This window comes from Magallana gigas, chromosome 6 (assembly GCF_963853765.1).
Source record: "Magallana gigas chromosome 6, xbMagGiga1.1, whole genome shotgun sequence".
Taxonomy (NCBI): Eukaryota; Metazoa; Mollusca; class Bivalvia; order Ostreida; family Ostreidae; genus Magallana; species Magallana gigas.
Window position 1 is genome coordinate 19,906,785 of NC_088858.1, and position 25,147 is coordinate 19,931,931.

At 33.1% G+C, this 25,147-nt stretch overlaps 2 protein-coding genes across 2 annotated transcripts; one reads left to right on the forward strand and one right to left on the reverse strand.

The window, feature by feature from the left end:
• Nucleotides 1-4,172: 4,172 nt before the first annotated feature.
• Nucleotides 4,173-7,370, reverse strand: LOC105346929 (uncharacterized). The gene is made up of 2 exons (XM_011455718.4): nucleotides 7,212-7,370; nucleotides 4,173-6,000 (listed from the first exon to the last, which is right to left on the reverse strand). The coding sequence occupies exon 2, from the start codon at nucleotides 5,998-6,000 to the stop codon at nucleotides 4,465-4,467; it is 1,536 nt and encodes a 511-aa protein (XP_011454020.3). The 5' UTR covers nucleotides 7,212-7,370; the 3' UTR covers nucleotides 4,173-4,464.
• Nucleotides 7,371-7,388: 18 nt separating this feature from the next.
• Nucleotides 7,389-23,790, forward strand: LOC105346930 (exportin-5). The gene is made up of 32 exons (XM_066087252.1): nucleotides 7,389-7,596; nucleotides 7,795-7,916; nucleotides 8,527-8,599; nucleotides 8,800-8,937; nucleotides 9,489-9,671; nucleotides 10,063-10,269; nucleotides 10,536-10,612; nucleotides 10,925-11,027; nucleotides 11,467-11,550; nucleotides 11,861-11,986; nucleotides 12,266-12,356; nucleotides 14,250-14,366; nucleotides 14,705-14,874; nucleotides 15,261-15,356; nucleotides 15,570-15,701; nucleotides 15,822-15,928; nucleotides 16,103-16,195; nucleotides 16,523-16,622; nucleotides 17,052-17,117; nucleotides 17,404-17,519; nucleotides 17,734-17,834; nucleotides 18,365-18,461; nucleotides 18,987-19,123; nucleotides 19,334-19,431; nucleotides 19,573-19,613; nucleotides 19,985-20,076; nucleotides 20,361-20,491; nucleotides 20,712-20,816; nucleotides 21,083-21,223; nucleotides 22,158-22,226; nucleotides 22,665-22,766; nucleotides 22,900-23,790. Exons 1-32 carry the CDS (start codon nucleotides 7,495-7,497, stop codon nucleotides 23,047-23,049), a joined length of 3,567 nt encoding a protein of 1,188 aa, XP_065943324.1. The 5' UTR covers nucleotides 7,389-7,494; the 3' UTR covers nucleotides 23,050-23,790.
• The last annotated feature ends 1,357 nt before the right edge of the window (nucleotides 23,791-25,147 follow it).

The following is a 25,147-nucleotide window of genomic DNA, read 5'->3' on the forward strand; positions in this document are numbered from 1 at the left end:
AAAATCATCTACAAAGCCAAAGAAAAATTCTTACATCTACTCCAAGTTTTTCATGATGTAAACAGTTACTAACATTGTACTATATACGGAAATGTGCGGGCACTTTGCTTTAAACGTATATTCTTTCTCCATATAAATTTACTAAAATTATGAATTTTGGAGAACAAAAAATTATAAAATCTATAATGCTTACACAAGTACGTTAGCCTGTTCTTTTTCAAGTCTAGATCTAAGACTTTCACTGCCTAGTTCACCAAGCTATATGTAAATCTTCAATTCCTGATGTTGTTTCTAAAAACAAATATTACATACGTCATTCATAAGACTGTAGCAAAATTTTACATTGCATGATATCAGTGTAACTAATGTAACCGGGTATATTTTGGTTTCAATTTTCAATGGAGAAAAAAAAAGGCACCCGGTTCAATGTTTAACGTTGTAAAATGATTCAACTCAATGACATGGCAATCTTCTTGGTTAATATATATCTGGTCTGTTTCGTAAATAATAATGAATTATACTTTCCTTTACAAAAACAATTTTGTTTTTCTGTATTTTATCAGCTTCTCGAAGATAGTAACACACATGTTTAAATGTTTACGGTTATGAATGTATATAGAAATTATACTTAGTTTGACTTGTTAAAACACTGATGGCTTGTAATATATTTTGATTAAGTGTTCAGTGTAAGTGTACATGAGATATATTAAGTTTTAATTCGGTGTCAGAAACTCTGATAATTCTGTTGCATGTAGCGACCTTGCTCTATTAACGGGAATAATAAAAGTGGACTGCATAGTATTTTGAAACTGTTTCGTAGATCTACTCGTTCATAACTGTTATTTTTTCTAGTCACCTAAAACATTTGAGAGAGAGAGAGAGAGAGAGAGAGAGAGAGAGAGAGAGAGAGAGAGAGAGAGAGAGAGAGAGAGAGAGAGAGATGGGGTGGGGGTTGTGTACACGGTGTGCTTCACGGTCGTCTCCCAATATACAGGTAGGTAAAGGTCTATTGTTTTTAAAGCGACAAAAAAACCGTTCAATTCACACAGAATATACAAGAAACTAACACGTGTATATATACACGTGTATAGGTAGAGCCAACGATCACCAGTCATCTTTGGACATGTAGCCCCCCCCCCCCTCCCTCCACTAGCCCCAAATATTATAGTAAAGTAGTAAAGGAAATAATGAGCAAGTTATTTTGTAATTAGTAAATGATTTATAGAGATAAAAAAAATACATTAATCAACGTGCTCGTGTTCAGATTGTGACAATGGTCCAGCTCCTTTTTTTTTCTTTCTTTTTTTATACAAAACTCTGCGTGTAACCGTTTGAGGGAAAGTGAAGTGAATGATTGTTTGTCGTATGAAAAACATATGCATATGTCATTAATACATGTATATACATTAAAAAATCAATAATATTTGGTAATGCAGCCATGCATTATTCTTGACTTTCTTTTTATCAGGGACGTATATACTTAGTATATACGTCCCCGTTTTTATCAAATGTAAAATATTTCTCGACCTTCGATTCATTCTGTTCACTAATTAGTGTGATTCATTAAAATTGTCGGAATGAAATTTTGCGAACATTTCGAATGTGAATGTTGCAGTGGAACTCTTACCGACTCGCTACAAAAATATTAAAATATGTCTATCAGTTTGAAAATGATTGATATATTGGCACAGATTTGTTGTGCATGTCCTATAGCTATTTATTTATTTTCCTACACATTCAATCCCGTTTGCTTGATAGTTTTCTCTATACATGTATTTTAATTGTATTGAAAAAATATATGTACTAGAACAGTTAAACGCAGGTTCAACTCGATGTTTGTATGGTTTTTCCGTTCATGAAGAGAGAAAGAAAGAGAGAGAGATTAATGGAGAAGACGGAGAAAGAGATGAAGTGAAAGAAAGTAATCAACTTGAATTTCCTAGCGGCAGCGTATGGAATCAAGGGCAGGCTATCCAGTCTAAGTTCATTTCAGAATTCTTATTATTTACATACCAAACCCGATCGAAATGACCCAATCTCAAAACGTTATTTAATTTCGCTTTGTTTTTTAGTAATTGATTAATTTAATTTTATATAGAAGATTTACCTACATAAAAAATCTTGGACCAAGCCTCTTAAAATTGGAGAAAAAAAAAACAACAATATTTATATCAAAACTCTCCATGAACGAATACCAGCAAAAAGATTTTCCTATATAAACAGTACCTCCTTCTCTACGTAAAAAAAGAAAAAGGTATTTGTCTCACTCAAGAAAAAATATGTGATGAAATTTTTCATTTGGATGTATTCAAGAATATGAACAATATACATTTTATTTTGTTTTTAAGTTTTCATTGATATCTTTTGTAATAAAATAAATGTTTCATTAACGTTTATAATACTGGGCATGATTTTAAAGATATTAAAATATCATACATTTTAATCCCAACAAATTCTAATTTCTATTAATAGTGTCATAAGGCAACAAGTGCTGATTTTTTTCACGTCACAATAGATTAAAAATCGCATAAAATAATAAAGAGCTAATATTTTAAATTTTTGGAATAGCAAAACTTTGATTGTTTGTGAGAATGACTCTTTAATTATCTCACGATCTATGAAATAAAAGTTTGGTGTAGTATTCTGCATTAAGAGGAATCGATGGTCATGGCCATTTTTATACTACACTGTACATATACAAACACATTTTCTTTAAAAAAAAAGAAGAGCTCTTTATAAAGATATAGGAAAACATTGAAATTTTAAAGTAAAAATAAATGAGATGTTTTTACAAAATAATAGATTATTGTTACTCTACGGCTTACCTTTTCGGTATTTTGAAACAGCAACAAAATAAAACAGGCACTCAACCGTAAAGCCAATCCTCCTCTGCGACGATGCTACTTACTATCGGAATGTGTATTGACGCCGTATACTATGCATGTGTATTTTGCATTCAGTTATTTTAGTACTTTGATTTATTTTCGGTTATTTTGCGTGACTCGTGCATCCTATAGAGAAGGCTGTCATAACAACTACTTTGGATGCATCTATTCGATAAACTAATCAAAGAAGTGCATGTTTCCATAGTCTTGCACTATTATGAAATCAGTCTGCAGAAAACTCAAATAACAAGTTCTTCGATAGTCATTCCCTTCCCAATAATGCACATTTCCACATAAATCGAATTGTTGTTAAAATGATAATTAGAAAGTGAATTGAAAGTTGTTGAATCAAAGGGGGTATGCGGGCATGCGCAGATCCAGAAAATTTTCCCAAGAGAAGGGGGGGGGATGCAAAGAATAATTGTACGTGTTTGCGGGGGGTTAGGTCCGAGGTTTATTTTATGCAATTTACTAAGTATGGGTTATGGGACACCTTCATATTTGGACGTAATTAGTTCAGATCGAAATAAACAAAATCAAGCATAATTTCATAAACTTTCTAATTCTTTTCCGCAATGGTTACCAAACCGCGTAGCGCAATGGATTAGAGCGTTTACAATGAATTTGTAAATCCCGAGTTCGAATCTTGCTGGGGCTTTCATAATTATTACATTTTTAAAATTTATTGAAAAATATTGTAAAAAATTAAAATTTTTAAAATAGTGAGTTTTTATTATTATAATGTACTTTTATCCATATTCATATCGACAGGTGTCCCATACAACCTTAATTAAAAAGGGTGAATGGGGGGGGGGGGGGAACGACCCCCTCTAGATCTGTGCACGATATCGGTGTTATTATCATCTGCTTTAATTATCATTAATAAACTTTGTAAGTGACACCGTCACAAATACAATTAAAATTCTGTATAAACATGATAAAAAAAACTGCAATTAATATAAAATACAAATTAAACCCAATTGAAACAGAAAATAGGTGGGAAGTAATGAAGTTGTAATAGAAGTACATTAATTTTTTCTCTAATTAAATAGGTGTTTTTGTATTCTTTTCAAAGACAGTTTTCCCATTCCATTGCTCTGCAGAAGGTTTGAAACTCTTGATATTTTCACATGCTCTATAAAATCATTTAGAAATTGCAAGATTATTACACATGATACATGTGTATTCATTTTAATGACAATCTTCATAACTCCACATCCATAATCTGCACCATTTATACAGTCCCTGAAACATTCTACAATTACATGTACAAAGAAAATCAAATACTTTTTTTTCAATAAAAATGTCTTTTAATAATTTGAAATGTTACTGCCTGAATTAAAATCATTATCCTTGTCTTTCATTAAATAGTCACTAGAGGTACAGAGAACTTTATTAATACAAAGTATAGCTTGCATAAATATTATGGTAGTTCAACTTGGACATAAAACATTCAAGTTAGTCGGTATACTGAGCTACCCAAAAGTACCCAAAAGGATTAGAGGAACCCAAATGGCGTTTGGGCCCTTTACAGTAAATCAATGCTCCTAAGTTAGTTTTGTAAAGGATGGTGAACAATTCAATGTTTGATCTCCCCCATATTCTGTTTACTTTTTTTATGGTAACTGCCCAGTACTACACTCTTGTTTCTCCTCCATGCTTTCATGACTTTTTTCTTCTCTTGGTGATAAATCACTCTGTCTTCTGAGGTATCCTGTAGAGTCGGCCCACAAGCGTACGGTAGCATTGGTTTCTTGGGGATCTCCTCACTGACTAGAAGTATAGGTACCTGAACGTTATCTTTTACTTTATGTTTCTCCGCCTCCCTCTGAATGTGGGAATGACATCCCATTACGCTGTCAAACATTCGGATGCAATACGGACAGACATAGATGTAAGAAATGTTGGATTCCTTATTGATTTGGTAATTCTTGCATTTGTGCACGTGCTTTGCAACTTCAGATTCGTGGTTGAACTGGCTCATGCATAGACATTTCAGGCCGATGGCTACATGGGTTGTCTGTTGTCTTATAACTTTTCCTACACCATACACATTTTCATTGTGGTCCCGTTTCGCATGGTTTGCACACTGATACATTGAGGGAAAGTATTTGAAGCATATAGGACACAAGATAACCAAGTCTGTTACGTTTTTCAAACTTCTCTTCCTTGTAAACAAATGAACAGCAGCTGGATCAATGATGGACTTGCAGTGGTATGTTTCGTTCTCAAAGGACCCCATAATTTCAGCACTGCTTGTGTGTCCAGTTGTATTGAAGTGATTCATCATCTTTCCTTTATTTGGTGCCTTAAAATCACAATAGTCGCACTTGAAAAAGCGTTTTTGGTTTTTGACATTACATGCTATTTGATCCTGCATGCTAAGGACTGGAGGCTTGTTAGAGGCTTTGGTGTTATTTTTAACACTTGTTCCAGTTGAGGTAGCCAAGTTTTCTTCCTTTGCGAAGAAGTCTCCAACATTTGGTTCATTGTCATCTTCATCATAATCATCACTTATTGCAACAACACTGTTATCATCATCATCATCCAACAATATAACATTGGCTCTATCACTAGTTACGGGACGGAAATCCTGAGCACTTGAGTTCTGGTCACGAAAAGTGCTGTCCTCCTCACAATTCAATGGAATGAAATCTGGCAGCCTAGAGCTTGATGGAGTATCTGATATGGAACCAAATCCACTGTCATTTCTAGGATCTGAAAAACTCTCTTTCAAATTGGCTGAACCACCCGCAGGAATGTGATTATTAGGTTCAAAATCTGGATATAAATTAACTTCATCAATTTGTTCCTTTTCTTTTGAGAGTCTTCTCGCAACCATGTTGTAGTCAGGAGATGGGTCAGGATAAACAGTCTGTGTTAGATTTGAACAAGATGGTAATAAAGTGGGCAATGCCTGGTTTTCCCATCGATCAAAAGGGCTCCAAGGCCTTGTAAATTGATAGTGCTTTTGCATTATTCTACCCAACCTAGGTGTTATTCTTGATTGGAAAAGGGAGCATATTCTTCTTTGAGATTGATCGATTTCATAATCTGGATAGGGGGAATATTCCCTGTTGTAGTGTGACCGTCTGTTGTAATATGGTCTATACATCTGGAATAAAACAAACAATGTTTTAATATACATTGCAGATACATTTAACTAAGAAGAAAAATATCATTACTATTAAAGAGATTTTTTTGCTCATACAATTTTGTACATGTATAATAATTGCAACACACAGAATTGATCTCCAAGTTTGATAGTTTGATACTCTTTTTCATTTTCTCTTTCAGAGGAAACAGAGCTGTATCGTATTCTTGGCTTCATTATTTTGTTTACCCAACCAATACCAGATTACCCATGATCCTTTCCCATCTATAGCCATGGTTGCAGTTAAGATTGGTCTTTAATTAAATTCAACCTTTATTAAAGGCCAATCTTAACTGCAACCACTGCTGTAGATGTGAGAGGATCATAGGTATTAATATGGTATTGGTAAGGTAAGCAACATGTAAAAATATTCAATCAGATTTCAAATTAAACATGTTATTATACCTCTGTTAATATTTTCTATGTAAAATTACAATGAATAAACAGTTACACGCTATTCTATCTAACCATGAAATAGTGTCCATGCTAACTGCCCATGGTGAATAGTCATCGAAACTATTTACTGGCGGCATTTGATTTCCCTCCTTTTTAAAATCGGAACATCTCTGATGTAATCCAATCGCTCCATTATATAAATTCAAAGTCTGATAACTCTTATTTTCAAAAAATTCTGCATTGACGACAAATCAAGTTTTTTTTCAGAATAATAAAATACCTATTTTAATACTGTCTATTCGGACGATAGCAAGTTTATTGTCCCCCTCGACAGCAACTATTTCTCTGGGCTTCGCCTCTTGACATATAATTGCGGTCTTGGGGGACTATAAACTTGCTATCATCCTCATAGCCAGTAAATAGGTAACTACTATTTGCTGACCCTGTTACTGCACACTGATTGTTGAACTATCAAATGAATGCACACATTGACAATACACATATTTTGCTATTAAAATAAAACATCTCTCTCAAACTATTACCATAAGCTGTCCTTTCTGCGACTAATTTATTCCAAGAAACAATAGAGTTTTTCATATATATTTTCTAATAATATTCTGATATAGATTGGTGCAAATTCTATAATATGATTGTGATAACGCAGCTTATATTCATCTGTTCATAACATTGTATTTTGCCAAGCTCTTCAAAAACAACGGGTCGATGATCAGATGCAAAAAAATCTTTAGTAAGAAACATGTAATAACATCACATACCTCTCTGGCTAGCAATAGTTTTGCTCTCCAACACTTACTCTGTCTTGGCGTCTAACTAAAAACTAAAAAAAAAATTCTTTCTTATTTTCCTGTGAACTCACTTTCTTCTGTTGATTGAATGCCGGTCCCGATCATAAAGTTTGCATGACATTGGCATCGGGTTTGGCATTCAAAAATTTGGCGTTGTAAAAGCGGGAAGTAACTCTATTTGAAAATGAAAATGGGTAGCATGTGATTTCTTTGATCTTTATATGATACACTATTCGCAAATATTAATATCCAAATGGATCCGCAAATTTCTTCTTTAGCAAACGAACTTTCAAATTCAATAGAGACAATTCTTAACCCCTCTAGTTCACAGAATGATAGACAAATAGCCCACAAGGTAAGAAATATAGAGAGATTATAACAGTACATCTACCTTAAGTTTTTCTGGCTGTGTATATTTTTAATTCATGAGAACTTTGTTATTAAGGAGTCAAATACTCCCAGGTTACCTCAAAACATATTTTGTTAATAGTAAAAACTGAAATACCAGTCACTTGTTTGTCAGCTGTTTGTAAACAGTTTCCTTTTTTTGCAGATCTGTGAAGAGTTTAAGGATTCTTCTCCCTTCTGTGTCCCCGTTGGTCTTGTTTTGGCTGACAAATCTTATAAACCCGTGGTACGACATTTTGGGTTGCAGTTGCTGGAACATGCCATTAAGTAAGAAATAGAGGGATGCAATTTGTGCTAGATATCATGTCCTAAGATATTTGATCTAATACTGCACATTATTTATTTTGATATTTATGTAAAATAATTACTATCTCTTGGTTCACATGAGTACAATTAATGTTCAATCAGATGATGATCATGCATTGAAATGTATGAAAAAATTCCAAGATTTCTCCTTTTTAACTCCCACTGACTCTAGCTTTTTTGGTTAGCTATAAGGTTCTATTACACAGCTCAGCAAAAAAACATGTAAGAGTCAAATTGATAACATTAAAAAAAACGGCCTGGGTGTGTGAAGTGGCTTTCAAATGGAAAAAGATATATCAGATTTTCCCATTATAAATTTGTTTCCATTCCTGCAATCATGAGACTTTTATCCATTGACATAACTTAATTCATGTCAGATCAAGGCCAAACAATTATAATAGAGCATTGACCCATTTTAATTTTAAATGTTAAAATTTGAAATGAATGGAAAAAAGGTTTTTTTTAATCATGGTGATTAATAATCACCTTAATTAAAAAAATCTTTTTCCCTTTCATTTCAAGTTTTAACATTTAAAATTTAAATGGGTAAATAATTAAATTATTCTTCTAGATTCAGATGGATTGACATGAAAACAGAGGAGAAGGAATATTTGAAGACAAATGCCCTACAGTTTATGGCCAATGTAAGTCTGCTGTTAAATATAATGATAGTTGATCTTAAATGTTTATGCTGATAATTATTCTTTCACTTGTTAGTTAACATACGTAGGTAAATATAGTTACTGAATTTGCACAAATCAATAATGAATTTTTATTTAAAATAGCATATATTTAATCTTTGATTTAGTTGATACTATAGGTTTTAAATATTTCATGTTTTCAGGGTACTCTTGGGATATTGGAGGAGGAGTTTCATATAAAAGATGCTGTAGCCCGAATTACAGTCGAACTAGCTAAGAGAGAATGGCCACAGCTATGGCCCTCCCTTCAGGAAGACCTTTTCAAACTCTGTCAAATGGGGGTAATGTTCATTTGTTATTTCACCCAGAGTGTCTGAGACAGTGACTGTGTTTCATTTTGTTTGTAATGGTTTTCTGGTTGTTCTTATCTTGGAAAGATAGGATATTAGTGTTTGGATAAAGATAAAAAACTGAAGGAAAAAACCCAAAGCAATAACATACAAGTTTTAATTTTATTGCTCCTTCCATACTTTTTCTCCTTAAAACACACAACTGTCAACAGTAAGAACCTCAGAACTTAGATAATGTATCAATGAAATGGAAATTCATTCAGTTTTAAGTACAATATTTATGATGAAAATTCACTTTTGAATTGCAGTGCCAAAATATTTTTGATACTAATTTTTATTGCATTGCAATTCACAATATTTCATATCTTTTTACAGTGTAGATGAATTGTACATGTTTTGATCACCAAATTTATTATTCACAGTGTAGTTTAATAATGTAGGCTGTATTTCACAGTGTAGATGAATGGTTTGGGTAAACCTGGCTGTATTTCTGTGTAGATGATCACCATGACTAATCTAATTCTGTTTTTACCCTGTGGCAGGAGACACAGACAGAGCTGGTGCTGAAGGTCTACCTCCGCCTGGTGGAGGATGCGGTCCTCTTACAGACCATTCCCCACCAGAGGCGCCGCGAGATCATGCTGGGACTGACCGCCAACATGAAGGACTTGTTTGAAATGTTTGTCCAGTTTCTCCGCCTTCACACAAACCTTGCTGATGAAAATGTACGTATCAGGCATGGGGATTCTATGATACCTCCCAATATACAACAATATGTTTTGGGACATGATTTTTTTTCTAAGAATAACAGCCATTTAAAGAAATGGTAAAGTTTCCATCAAATGAAAAATATACAAGTTTTTGATTTGTAAACATGAGATAAAGTAGCAACATCCCTATGTACATTCATTTACAAAATTTTACTTTGTAATAATTACCCCTTAAAAAATCTTGACTGTAATTGAAATGTTCATAATTTCAGCATGCATTGCGGCCAAAATCTGACAGAAATAATTTTCAAAATTGTCAAGAGATTTTTTAAGGGAAATATATAGTCATTTATCGCAGTGAGAGATATCGGATCATTCTACCTTAAGTTTTTATCCCTTAATACAGTTGACCTCCGACCCCCAGAAGAGTAAGGCCCACCTACGGGTCAGTGAGGCCGTGTTGTACACCTTGGCTGGATACCTGGACTGGGTCAGCATGAACCTCATCTTCACTAACAACAGTGTTCTACTGCAGATGCTTTGTCTGTTGCTAGGCAATAGTAGTCTGCAACTCTTGGCAGCAGAATGCTTGCTCACCATTGTTGGAAGAAAGGTAAATTATAATCAGGAAGTATTTTCATTTGTTTTTTCAGGTGTTGTATTATATTGACACTAAAAATAATTGTACATATTGTACATGTATATTCATCAAAAGATTGGAAGACCACAGTTGTTAGGTGTTTATTATTTCTTTTATCTCTTACACTGTCATTTAAGAAGAAGCTGTTTTATGATCATCAACTTTCCAACCTTCTCTCAATGCAGCTATCATACATCTTTATTCTTTAAGCTAATGATATAGTTATTTCTTGTGTGCAGGGAAAGGTTGAAGAAAGGAAGCCATTATTAGTGCTGTTTAGTGATGAGGCCATGAAAATCATCCTTAGCACAGCAGCGTAAGTGTCAAGTGTCTTCACATCCTCCAGGAGGTTATAATACATGTGGTTACTTATTATTATTTTATATATATGCACACATGTACATGTACTTACAACACTCTAGCAGAAATTCTAGATTAAAAATCTAGACCTGTTGTTTTACTCAGGTATTTGAAATGGAACTTGTTCAGCATTTCAGCTGTTTTGATAATATATAGAACGAAGCAATATGAAAGAAAATAATTTTAAAAAATGCAAATTTCTCATCAGCTCATGTATACATGTATATAGAATATAACAGTCCATAGACATGAGTTTTGTGCTTTGTAGGGCAGCAGAGAAGAGCTCGGCCCATGATGAGTACTACTATCTGTTTCTGAAGAAGCTGTGTTTGGTCCTTACAGATCTCGGAAAGCAAGTCTGTGCTCTCTGGGTAGGCTTATTTTTTGCAACAATGCATACTGTGAAGTGAGCCATTGCCTGATTGGGCTCAAAGGCCGATATTTGATATGTTGTACATGTATTTAATATGATGATGTACATGTAACTAAAAGTTGCACATGGAAAGGTACAATCTCTTTAATGTAATGATTTGTAAATTTCTTCATGTTTTGGTGGTGAAGGAGAATGACTGCAAAATATTTTTTGTTCAGAAATTTAACCATTGCAGATGTTATTGACAAATAAAAAAGAAAGACTTTTTTTAAATCATTTATTTGGTGAAGCCTATTGACAGTCATTTCTACAGTATATGGCCATTTAAAAGTGAACATAATGAAATGTAACACAATGAAATGTAACACATTGAAAGGTAACATATTGAAACATTTCAATGATGTTTTTTCCTGTTTATACGTTTGTTTGTTGTGCAGGGTGTGGTACCAGACTGTGAGCAGCCCCCAAACTTTGCCATGTACCTTGAAGCACTGATGGCCTTTACGCAGCACCCAAGTCAAGTGAGACTGGTCACTTTGTCACAAATATTCATGTAAATCAGAACAATATAAAAATTATGAAATATGTGTACTTCGTTAGAATTGAAAAAAAATTAATGTACTGCCAAAAATAATTCTTTAAATTTTTTGTTCATTCGTAGCATGTATTGTAAAGATGTTTTTTCTACTTCAAATTTTAATTATGTTGGTTCTTTATTATAACCTTGTATGGATTTGTTGTTTTGTATAGATTTTGTCCTAAAAATTTATGCAAAATAAAGGTGAATTTTTATGTTGCTTAGTCATAAGATAGAGCTTTCTTTTTTAACAGATTTTGAGCAGTTACACACAGTCTGTGTGGCAGGCCTTCATGAGACATGAGTTTATCAGTAAGGACCCCATTCTCCTGTCATTCATACCAAAGTTATTTGAAACATCAACCAAAATCCTGTTAAAGGTCAGTGCATTGACAACAATAGATAGTTTTCTTTTGACTATACATAAAATATTAGAAGGAAAACTCTCAGTGGCATCATTACTTTCATTCCTTGTTACAAAACAGTCAAGTATAATAATGATTTCTCTTTAAATATGCCTTTCAATATATGCTGACATACTGTATTACATGTATAATTAATTTCATTCGGAAAATATTTGATAAAAACTTCTTCAACACACTTTATAAAATTTTCGACAACTCTCAGATGATTTGTCAAGGTATGTTTAAATTTTTTAGGTGGGTTTTCCATCCAAGGACAACTCCCCAAGCTGTGATTATTCCAGACAGGATTTTGACAGTGATGAAGATTTCTCTGCATTTTTCTCCCGTAAGTTATTTCGCAAATTGTTTTAAAACATCAATGACAATCAGTTATGTTCACTAACCGATGTTTTCTTGGTTTAAATTCAGCATTCATAAATAGATGTCAATTGCATAAATTCAAATAGTGGTCTGTTTTCAAGTACAGGTACAGGTATGTTTCAATGTTATCAATGTACAGTGGTTAAAACTCACTGATTTTAATACTGCTTATTATTATACCCCCGCAAACGAAGTTTAGGGGGGTATATTGGTTTCACCCTGTCCGTCTGTCTGTCCGTCTGTCCGTCTGTCTGTCCGTCCGTCTGTCCGTCTGTCCGTCTGTCTGTAGACGCAACTTTGTCCCCCCTATAGAATTTTTTATTACTGCATGGAACAGTTTGAAAATTTGTACATATGTTGAACACCATCTGAAGATGTGCACCTGCAATTTTTTTTAAGATCAGACAAGATTTAATGATTTTATGACAGTTTTCATTTTCCTTATTCTATATATTGTACACTAATGTTGAAAAGTAAGGGAGGTAATCCTTACAGATTTTATTAATTAATTAATAGAAAACACTCTAAAATATATTTATATAAATACATCCAGATGGAGTTTTTTGTCTTTATGTCTTAATTTATAAAAAAAAATTATTTTTTATAAGTATTCTATCAACTGATGATGCAAAGTTTTTGTTTGTCAATGATAAATTCTTAGGAGCTAATGAGAACATCAAAGACAAGTGTGGCTGAATTCATTTGTCCCAAGGGAGCCATTATCTGAGCCATGGTTCAGATGGAGCATGTGTTTAGAGGAAATTGATAATCTGTAAAATGGGTGATGGTTTTGGGGCTATTTTAAAACTGTTTCATGTAAACCAAAAGGTCTATCATTATAAGGAAATAAATAATATAATTATTAATAAAGAAGTTAAACTATTTTTAGAGGTTGTTTAAATTTATTTGTCAAGTAATTTGATGAAGTGACCCTATTGGGCATTAATTTAAATGAAATTCAAAATTACTGATATGATTGTAGTGTTTTGGCAATTTTAAAATTGTTTGTAATATTAAATTTTCTTTTTTACATATTTTTACATAGTATGGTAATTATGGTAATGTTTTGGGAGTTTATTAAATTTAACAAGCTCATCAAAGAAAATCATAGTCCTATGGGATCAATTTTCTGATATGGAGTTCAATTGTGCCATAGAAGAAAGTGAGGAAAATTTGAAACAACTAATTGCATCTGTCAAGACTCTTATTGGAAAGATATTGAAAGTTTTATCAACAGAAGAGCATTGCTTGGCTACCGGTATTTCTATTCACTGCAAAGGGAGGAGTTATTGTCATTTTGTTGGTTTTTCTTTAAATCAATTAAATAAAAAAATATATCATCAAATACATACATTTGTAAATGTATTACTGTTATAGATATGTATTTACAGTGAAATTCTGACAATTTTGATTTTAATTTTTCTTTGTTAACTATTTTTTTTTTTTTTACAATTCTAGAATTTTTTTTGGTATGTGTTCCAAACCTTAATTATTATTCAATTCAATTATTTGTCCCATTTGAAATTAGCCTAGCGGGGGTATTAGTCCCATTAGACAGTTCTAGTTAGAATTTGGAAAACTTTGATTAAATAATTGGCATGGATACTTATCATTGGATTGTGTATTATTTTACATGTTGGATATCTGAGTTGGATATACATGTAGTGGTATTATTTTACTATTTCGCTGAAATAGACAGGTACTGTATTTTTTATTGGTGCATGGATTGGTTATTTATGTGCTGGATATATTGAATTATAATTATCTGAGAGTTTTATATTTTAACTTATTTCAATTGGTGTGATGACAAGTATTGTGTATGAGCTTAATACATGTATTTTGATTGGGTGGTTGACAGGATACAGAGCGGAGGTTGCCGACATGGTCCGTCAGGCCGTCCTGTTACAACCAGAGCTGGCCTTCAACTTCGCCAAACAATGGCTGGAAACCACCATATGTAAACCCATTGACACTGGTACAGGAATATTCTACTGTGATCAGAATACACATGTACATTTAGAACTGATTCATATAAGTTTTGAGTTTCTTTAATTCATATTTCTTCAAGATTTTCCCACAAACTTTTAATGCAGTACATGTATCTTCAACCTAGTCTACTTTTCTGTCTTTTATTGAATGTCTATAGCTAAAAATTACATGTAGGTACTTGACCAATAAATGAAAAAATAGGTTTTGGTAATTTGAGAAGATGTTATAATCGACTTTTATTTGAATATCTATAGCTAAATGTTACTTGATTTTTAAATGAAAAAAAATTATTTTGGTAATTTGAGATGACATTTTGATTGACAGGTACAGAGGATGGTGTGATGTGTAACTTGTCCTCCCCTTCCTTTTTGGAGTGGGATGCCATGACTCTATTTATAGAAAGTGTGATGTCACGCATAGCAATGACAGATTACAGTCCTGACCCAAATATGGGAGTGGCTCTGCTCAAAAGTGCCTTAGCCTACCAGTCACAGGTGATTATTTTATTGTTACTCCCCCCCCCCTTTAATAAAAAAACCCCAGAAACCAAGATACTGTTTAGAGTTAATAGAAACTTAAAAGTTGAGAGAATTTTAATATTGGTTTTGTTTCTTGATCAAAAATTTATTCATATTCAAGATAGATTTTTTTTTTTTAAAATTTCCTTTTATAAAGATGTAGATATAGGTCAAGTCAGGTTAAGTTCAAGGCCATAAAATCCATTTACAGTAAGATTAGTGAACGTATTATGTGGCTTCCTTTAGGGATAATGTGCATAAAAAACACTTTTTGTTGATTTTTTATAGTTGTGAAGAATCGTAAATGATGAATGTATATGTTTGCATGAAATATATGTCTCTTATACTTCTGATTTTGGCAGGATCCATTGATTTTGTCTAGTCTGTTGTCTTGCTTGTCAGCTTTGGTTGTCTTCTTGAGAAATTCCACAGAAACCATTCCAGCTGTGCTGGAGAAAGTAAGACTTGTATTCCAGAAAATAAAGCAATGCTTCATGTTCAAGAAAATAAGACTCATATTTCAGAAATTAAGCCTTAATGTGTACCAGTACCTTTCAAACGTTATAGTATTTAACACATACCATATTTTCCTGCCCAATCTATGTGTTAGCTGATAGTTTCATTTCAAGTATGTTGGACTCGGTCTTCATTTTCTTTTTTTCTTTCCACAGATATTTTCGGGGGTGACTTTTGCTTTCCCTGGGCAGAATAAGAGTAACAGGAGTCGGTCAGTGAAGAACGTCCGACAGCATGCCTGCTCCATGCTGGTGACGATATGCAAAACCCAGACAGATCTAATCTTTGTATGTATTGCTTTAGTGAGGACAACATACTCATTCATAACTATTAAAATTTTGTAATTTATGTGCAAGGTAATGATTACTCATTAGTAGCTCTTATGGTGTATGGTTATTTTTTTTCAGCCTGTGTTTGATGAGCTCTATCAATACATAAAAAACATTTCCTCTGATGTCGAGCAGCTCTCCCAGATGGAGAAGTGTATATTGATAGAGGCCCTTATACTTGTATGGTAAAACCTATTCTATTTAGGCTTTTTTTACATCAAAAATGGAAAGTAAAGAGAAATCAATTGTAGATCGAGTAATATTCCAATAACTCTGTAAATATCCCTGCATTATTTTTTTTATAAACCTCTACTTTAATTTTTATATAATTATGTATTCATATTTTTCTTGTTTCTCAGCAATAGATTTAACAATTACGAAAAACAGTCATCTTTCCTGGAAGAAATTTTACAGCCTGCCAAAGAATTGTGGTTGTCTGAGCAATTCCGACAGTAAGTTTTTTTCCTATAATTTTTTTGGTCTTTTATAAGACATTTTTCTCTATTTATTACAGTCAGAATACTCATTTACATTCTTGGGGCCAAGTTTAATGGATTTTCCTTCATTTGTTTGGTTGTGATTTTGGGGAACTGCTTCTTTGTTTATTTTAACTCCTTGGTAAGGGGTCCCATAAAATCCATGAAATTCCACAGTGTTTAGAAATTGTATTTGAAAAAATGTGAAGGCTATTATTGATAATGATCACTGGAGTGCAGATGTTCTTTATTTTGTTGGATAACTACACGAGGTACACATATACAGGTACATGTACATTACAGAGCCTTCAGTGGATCTGACAAGTGGATGTCGTACATAGGCCTAGATCAGGCCCCGCGGGAACCAAGCTCAGAGGACACCTGTGGAATTAACAGGTCTCATGTAAGTCAGCCCTCATATTATTTCTTTGTTAACTTGGTTTAGATTGCATGAATTTTAAACATACTTTTCTGATAAATTTTTCACATGTTGTTAATTATGCAAAATCAAGATGGAAATGGTTCACTTACTGTAGGTTTGATTCCCTCGAAATGAAAACATTTTTTTTTTAGAAAAAATGATATGTTCAGTAAATTCATCAGTTCAAAGGTAAATACTTTCGTGAAGTCTATCTTCTTGTCTCTTTAGTGTAAATTAGCCTCTCACAGATATTTCCACAGGTACAGTATCACTGAGTTTAACTTACATGCATATCTATAGGTAGAAACTATTTTATATTTTCACATGTGAGAGTCTACAGAGATGACATATGACATATGGTTTAAGGTTACATAAATGACACAGATATATTTTTTATATTGTATGGTGTAGATAGCTTACTGTATCAACATGATGATGGCTGTCTTAAAGAGAAGCAAATGGCCAGAGGACCCACAGGTTAACATCTTTAATGATGGTTTTTATTTTTTTTTTTTGAACAATTTTATTTGCTCTTTTAAAAGTTTGAATGAAATTCAAATACATTTTATCAGATGTTTATGTACATATAAATATAACTCCTAATTATTATTTTTTTTTTTGCATCACCAGTTCTTTTTCTCTTAATGTGGGTAGAATGTTTAAAATTCTTCTTACAAATCAAAAAGTTATATGTATTTTTTTTTTCAGTTGTAGATGTGTTTTATATTTGATTTTGTAATACTTTGACATGTCTGCATTATAGGTTGCAGAAAATGGTGGCTTTGTACTAATGAAGCGAGATGATGGATCAGTCATTCTTAAGAATCCTGCAACCGTCCATGTCAGCAGAATGCTGGAAAATCTACTCCTCTTTATGAAGTATGTTTCCATCTTTCATGTAACTTTTTTGGACTTAAGTAATCAGTTGCCCTTTCCTCTTTTCCTAGATAGTTTAAGTTGTAAAGATAAAATATTGTGCTTTGAATCTTATAGAAACGTGTTAAGTTACAAATTTTTTTGTGAATTTTGTTGAAGTAAATGCAGATATTTTGAAATTATTATATTTATAAAAATCCATGTTTTTATTCCACAGGAGCATGAATGGGAGCTGGCATCCAGCCATGTTACAAAGGAGACACCCAGAGCTAGAAAAATCCTTTGATCTGGTTGAAAATGAAAAATATGCAATTTTAGGTAAACAATGTCAAGATTTATGAACATTTTAAATGTTTAAAGATTCTGTAAATATAAAAATCAAACTTGATTGTGTATTTATAGAGAAGTTAAGAATTGTTGGATAGTGTTTCTCTTGTTGCATGTCAATTATGGTACATGTATTTTGATGTACTGGTAATGATTTTGATATTTTCCTACCCATTTTATTCAATTTGATGAAGGATTGGCATCCATTATAGAGTAGAGACATAAACCGATTACTGGCTTAAGTTGGCAAGAAAGAACTAAGATAGGGCTAGGATGAATAGCTAATCTTGTACCAGTTTAACCTATCCTCTTTTCAGCAGCACTCTTTTTCTTTCTGCTTTTGAGAATTGAAATAAAACTTGTTGGATATTTTGTATTAAGAAACTACTGATCAAGTTCAACCTTTATCAGATTATGCAGGGATCAACAAGTGCATGCAAATCAGTTGTAGATGTTAGTTTTTTTTTTTTATCTTTGATTGGGTTCAGGCTTCATACTTGCTTGTTGCTATATATGTACAGGTATCCCCATGCCCTGTGTGGACAACACCAGCTCCCCTGTGTGTAAGAACCCGGTCACACGTATACAGAACTTTCTCACCACCATGCATGACTATGGGTAAGATAGACACCATACTTTTTATGTCCATGTTGATGTTTAGATACCAGGTACATGTATATAGAAACCACACTGTGTAGTATTAAAGCAAGCACATGTCATGTACATTGTATATCCAGTCTCAAAAAATTTAATTACTTACTTGTATAATCTGATGTAGGAAAGCCAAGCTACTTTTCACTTTAAGAAAGTGTGGAAATTAAGTTATGAATTGTTTTACACAGCCACTTTATCCTTTCTGAGAGTCATATACATTGTATATGCATTTCTACCCATTTGAAAGGAAAGGGTAAATTTCAGGTTAAAGCATCACCTTTCAGATGAACCTTGAAGAGTGGATAAACTTTGTGTATATGGGACATTGCATATGTAATCCTGCATATTAAGTGATTCAAACAGTCCTAAGCATTCTGAATTTGCAAACCAATAACTTTGCCTTCCATTATATGTATAAACTTTGAGAACCTCTAAAGACAAAAATATTTTTGAGTCAACATAAAGATGTAGTATATTTTTGATTTTCAGCTGCCATATCCTGGGCAATGCTGGACAGTGCCTTGGGTATGAGTTTTACGCCATTCCTAACCTTCCTCAGTCCATCCTGTCCACCGTGTTCACCAATCTAGACTATCTACCTGACTACAGAATCAAACCATTCATAAGTATCCTTTACAGTAATCTCAGAAAACATCTGCATGTCTTTTGCAACTCTTGATTGTATTTCCATGCTCAAAATGATGCCAAATCACAGGGGGGTCTTTAGTATACATGTAGAAATGTCTTCTTGCATTAAAAATGTTCTTTTTTTCTATGAAAGTTAAAATATAATTATATTTGAATTATTGAATTTATCATCCTTGACAAGAGTTCAGGGGTTATACTCAAGCCTTTCATTGTGAATTGTCCCAAAGATCTCTACTCAGTAGCTGTGATACCATTGTTGGAATTTGTTTGTCCCTACTTCTATCAGGTGAGCTCTAGCGATACTTAGCTCAAAAATATGGTTTTTAAAATATTTCATTGTACCACATATACTCAAAACAAATTTAAAACATGATCTTGCCTCTTTTTCATCTGTTGTTTTTTGAGTATGTTACATTTACATTTTCAGAAATTAAATTCAAAATGGCAGCTGATTAACCAAAGATTGAGGTAAAATATTAAAGACCTCCCATGAAAATATAAGTGAGATTTATTTATAGTCTTATTATCAGTTACAGTATTTCCAACTGTGACTATTTGTCAACTGATGTGTTCACAAAATCTAAGTAAAACTTTTGTGCATACCTAAGAATATATTGGTATTTTTCTGGGACCAGTGAATAGTTTTGAAAACAATCTTTTGCATAAAAAAAACTCACCATTATCTATTTCTTCTCCAATTTGTAATTGTGCACATAATTTGTGAAGAAAACGAGAATATTCTATAAGCCATAAGCTATAAGCTATAAGTAATTTTGATCTACCAAAATGCTTTTATCCATATGATGTTTTTGTCATGCATGTACATGTACTTAATCCAGTGAAGATGGTGTAGAGGACAACATGGAAGCTCAGGAAATCCTGGAAGATCAGCTAGTCAGGCAGTTAACCAGGGAATATATTGACTTTTTGGGTAAGTCAAAGATAAGAGGTTGGGTAAGTCAAAGATAAGTCTAGACTTGCTGAAGATCAGCTAGCCAGTCAATTAACCAGGAAATACATTAATTTGTTGGGTAATTTAAGTCAGAGATAAGAATAGACTTGCTTAAGATGGGCTAGCCAGACAGTTAACTTGGAAAAACATTGACTTTTTGGGTTAGCCAGTGCTCAGTTTTGACGATGATCATCTACATGTAGCCTTACTGTTAACCAGGGAATATATATTGCTATTTGCCTTAGTTGAATTGTATTTTCCAGGAATCATATTTCACAAGTTAAAACAAGACCCTGTCCCTGATGATGTGAAGATGGATGATGCGGAGAACATTCCTGTGACACAGAAAGAGGAAGCCATGACAGATCTAGGACAGCTGTGTATGAGGTGTGAGGTCAGTGACAGAGTTATGTGTCCTTGGTGAATTGACCAGATAGTCAGATATACCATTACAATAACTTCTAATGATTCAGAACTAAGAAAAACTATCACCTAAGACCTCATATTAGGTATACATAGAGTCAGACCTCAAACTGTTGGAGGTGAATAGCAGACTACTTGTAGTTTTGAATATCAAAGATTGCATCTGTAGATATTTTATTTTTTCTTGGCAGAGTGTGTATCCTTCTGTAATGATGTGTGTGTTTGGGGCTCTATCATGGAGGGACACCATAGCCTGCAATAAATCAGTCCCTCTGTGCTGGTCCACAGTCAGACAAGTAAGTGATACAAACCAAACAATCACAGTCACTTTGTTTTTCAATGTTTATGAATGATAAATTTCACGTTTGTGTTGTGTTTCTATGTAAAATTTACATATTTAAAATATTTTTATTTTCCAATGCTTGCTTAAAGGATAAAAATCACAAAGAAAAACTATCTTATCTTGTTATTATGAAACCCTTGATGTGCACTGACTAGAGATTTTGAGAAATATAGCAACTCTGTAACAAATACAATGAATATTGAATTGTTGTTTACACAGTTGGTAAGCACTGGTCACATGACTCTGGACATAGCCAGTAACTTCCTGTGTAATGTGATCTATGGACTACAGATGCATGGACAGCATGAAGGGCCACTGGCTCTCTTACTGGGACTGATCACCCAAATGTATGAACTGCTGGTAAGTCACAACTTAATGAGGTATGAACTGCTGGTAAGTCATGACTTAATGAGGTATGAACTTATGGTAAGTGATGACTTAATGAGGTATGAACTGCTGGTAAGTCACAACTTAATGAGGTATGGACTGCTGGTAAGTCACGATTTAATGAGGTATAAACTTCTGGTAAGTCACGACTTAATGAGGTATGAACTGCTGGTAAGTCAAGATTTAATGAGGTATGAACTTCTGGTAAGTCATGACTTAATGAGGTATGAGCTGCTGGTAAATTATGATTAACTGAGGTATGAACTGTTGGTAAGTCACGATTTAATGAGGTGTGAACTGTTTGTAAGTCATGCTTCAATTAGGTATAAACTGCTGGTAAGTCATGACTAAATGAGATTTGAAATTCTGGTAGGCCATGGCCTAGTAAGGTTTGAACTACTGGTAAATCATGACTGAATGAGGTATGATCTGCTGGTAAATTATGATTAACTGAGGTATGAACTGCTGGTAAATCGTGACTTACTGATAATTAATGAGGTAGGAACTGCTCAAAGATGTATGAACTGCTGGTAAGTCTCAATTTAATGAGGCAGGATCTGATTGTAAGTCATGAATTACTGCAGTATGGCTCACTGGCAAGAATCGTAAGTTTTACCTTTTAATGTTTTATGATATACCAATATTCTTTAGATACATCTGCTAAGTAACAAGTTCCTAAGGTTACCTGGTAATAGCTAACAACTAATGTAAAGTGATTTGCATGTATCAAATATCAAACAGAATTTCGTTTTTGATATTTGAATCAAAACTTTATATATATATATATATGTCACATGTTAATTGTAGGAAAAGTTTATTTTTAATTATTGTATTCTCAAATTTTCAGGAATTATGTCAATTCAGCACACAGCCTGAAATTAAAATAGTAATTATCTTGTATTTATAGAGACCTGCATTTCCTGATCTGTCCAATGTTCTTCTCCAAGTTCCAAACTGTACCACCTCAGATATAAAGGTATGAAGGAAGAAAATCAACAACCTATATACAGTAAAACATGGTTATAGCGAACACTCTTATAATGGATTGATGCTTACAGTGAAGTGATTTTCATTCCCTGTGACTTGATTGCATGTTGTAAACTTGACTGATATAACGAATTACGCTTATAACGAAATCAAATTGCCCATCCTTGGCACTTCGTTATAAGTGTGTTTTACTGTATATATTATTAGATATTAAATATTGGACCCCATAAATACAGAAATATATTCAGTTTCTGTGGTCACAAAGTAAAATACGTTAAATGAATGTGCTGGTTAGAAATGATTAAATATAAAGATTGTACATGTACATTGACCATTTTTAGGACGTTGTTGAGACAGAAGAAATGGAATCTTTGCTAGATCTACAGCTGTAGTTTGTAGGTTTAATCTTTTAATCTCTTAATTTCAGGATCTAGATGCTAAAGTTCTTCAGACAGCCTCACAAAAACAAATCATGAATGACAAAAAGCGACGAGAGGCATTCAAAAAGATCTTATCTGATGTAATAGGGGTAAGCATTGCATTGAGGTTTTTTTTTTTCATGAAATGGGAACTTAAATATTCATCAATGTTATTAAATGATAATATTTCAAAATGGATTTTGTGTTTGTCAAAATATTTTAATGAAATACATTAAATTACAGAAAAATCTGGGACAGCAGTTTAAAAAGGAGTCCCAGTACAAAGACTTACCTCCGATATTTAGAATCAGACCTCCAAAATCTACCAGTGTCTTAGAGCAGAGGGAAGGAGCTAGCGGGCTATGTGAGCTTTTTAATCCGACGGATGACTGATGGACATTCTTTGTGCTGGCTTCAATGTTAAAGTGTGTAGGTCATGTATGTTTACATGTACATCCAGTAGTCGAGGGGGAAACAAACAAAATAATAGTGCTGTGAGATATTTCCAATCCTATGGATAAGCTTAGAAGTTGATTGAAAGTGTGCTGTCTGAAATTTTGATTCTGTTGATGAATATTGTATGATTGCAAAGCAATCTAATCCACTTTTGGGATCTGGGAATTATGTAGTTGAAACTATTTGGTGCAAGTTTTGTTAATTCTATTCATCATTGGATACCAAAAAAAATGTTGGCTCAGTGAACTCTCCAACCTGTGGTACATATATTTTTGTGGTATGAATTCTGTGAGTCCTCAGATTGGGGGGGGGGGGCTCTCATATCCATGGGATGTTAGCTACACTAATGAATTCTATGGATGTGTGCCTTTAAAGCTCATCAGTTGAGTACAATGGATGCAAGTTTAGTTTTATGAACATAGCTATGCATCTTATGTAAACTCTGTATTCCATTGGATAAGAAAAGTTGTGATTACATGGATGTGGATCATATGAACTGCCAACGATACTTAGATATACGTTGTTTAAAGTTCTCAAATCATTGAATATGTGGTTGAGAGTTTCTATGTATCTGTATACAAATGCATAATAGATGTGTATGACTGACTTTGTTTACAGTGTCTCTGAATAAGATATTAAATCTAATTTAATGCATATTAAAATGATGAAATATGCTAAGGCATGATGTTTTTGCTGTAGAATAGTTGTTAGTATTCCTGCTACTAAACAGGTGACTTATAATTAAGAGGCTGTCCATGTGAAGTACATGTAGGAAAATACAGGTTGGCACGTCATACAACATTTCACCAACATTTTCCTTTAGAGCTTCAGATATGAAACTAGTCTACATAAATACACCAAATGAAAAAGATGTAGTAGTGACATATACTAGTAACGTTTTTAACGTTACCGGTATTTACGGAATTCTTTGAGTATTATGAGGTTATAATTTTGTTCAGGGCATGATCAAATCCAATAAAGCCCGAAGGGCTTGAATACTTGGATATTTCAAAGTTTTTAAACAGTCTCGTCTAGTTCTAGATAACAAAGTTTGACTGTAAATGTTACAGTTACCATGTACAATGTACTAGTATACGATGAAAATAAATCATTTGATATTCATTATAATTCGAGAAAAGCGAAATGTAATGGACTCTCCCGAACTCTCGATTAAGTTAGTTATATTTGCTTACTATTTCTGCTCCAGTAGAGAGTCTTTACAGATATACCATGGATCCCGATTCCTCTAGAGTCATCAGCAATCAAATAGTTTCTGAAACACAAACATGTTCATGGAGATCGACTGATATTGAAGATATTCTAATATAATGAGACTTTTTTTAAAAAGCAAATTAACGGCAATTTATCTCGTTTACAACTTTTTTTCTCGTATTTTTTACATTTTCCAGTGTTTTTGTCTCTGATGACGCTACGAATCGAGTTAGTAATGTATATTCCATTTCATCAATGACTGATGATTTTTAATCGTTCAGTTGCTTAATATTATATAATTATAAGGAATCATTCTTTGAATATTAATATCAAATTAATGATCAAATACGGTCGGGCCGGATAAAATTTATTAAAAAGCCTTTTGGGATTTATTTGATTTGATCAAATACTCGAAGATTTGAAATTGACCTCGCGGGGCCTTTGTTGAATATACGGCAAAGACCACTTCAATTCTCAATTTTCATTCATTATAGAGTGATGTTTTTCTTCCCGTTCCTTAAAAAAGCTATTTTTTTTTCATTCATTGACATTGTAGATTGCTGTTTTTGTAAAAATGTAAAAAATAAATATAAAAAAAAAACATAAGAAAATGATGGAGGCCTAATCTTGCCTCTCTGTTAATGCTGATAATAGTTGAATCTGATTTCAAAATGCTCTACTATTGAAGGAGAAAAACATTTCTTTATAATTCTGTTTGGAAATATTTCACTCGATCATAGAGGGATGTTCATGTTACTGATAAATGAATGTACTCGACACTCAAAGGCGTCAAGTTCATGCACAAATGCATACCGGTATATTC

What these genes read in the sequence shown, in the direction of transcription:
- LOC105346929 (XM_011455718.4), bottom strand. Translation starts at nt 6,000, where the DNA reads ATGTATAGACCATATTACAACAGACGGTCACACTACAACAGGGAATAT.
- LOC105346930 (XM_066087252.1), top strand. Translation starts at nt 7,495, where the DNA reads ATGGATCCGCAAATTTCTTCTTTAGCAAACGAACTTTCAAATTCAATA. An exon ending in ATGTAAACCCATTGACACTG is followed by an intron (nt 14,367 to 14,704) that starts GTACAGGAATAT and finishes TTTGATTGACAG; the next exon opens with GTACAGAGGATGGTGTGATG. An exon ending in TGAAAAATATGCAATTTTAG is followed by an intron (nt 17,835 to 18,364) that starts GTAAACAATGTC and finishes ATATATGTACAG; the next exon opens with GTATCCCCATGCCCTGTGTG.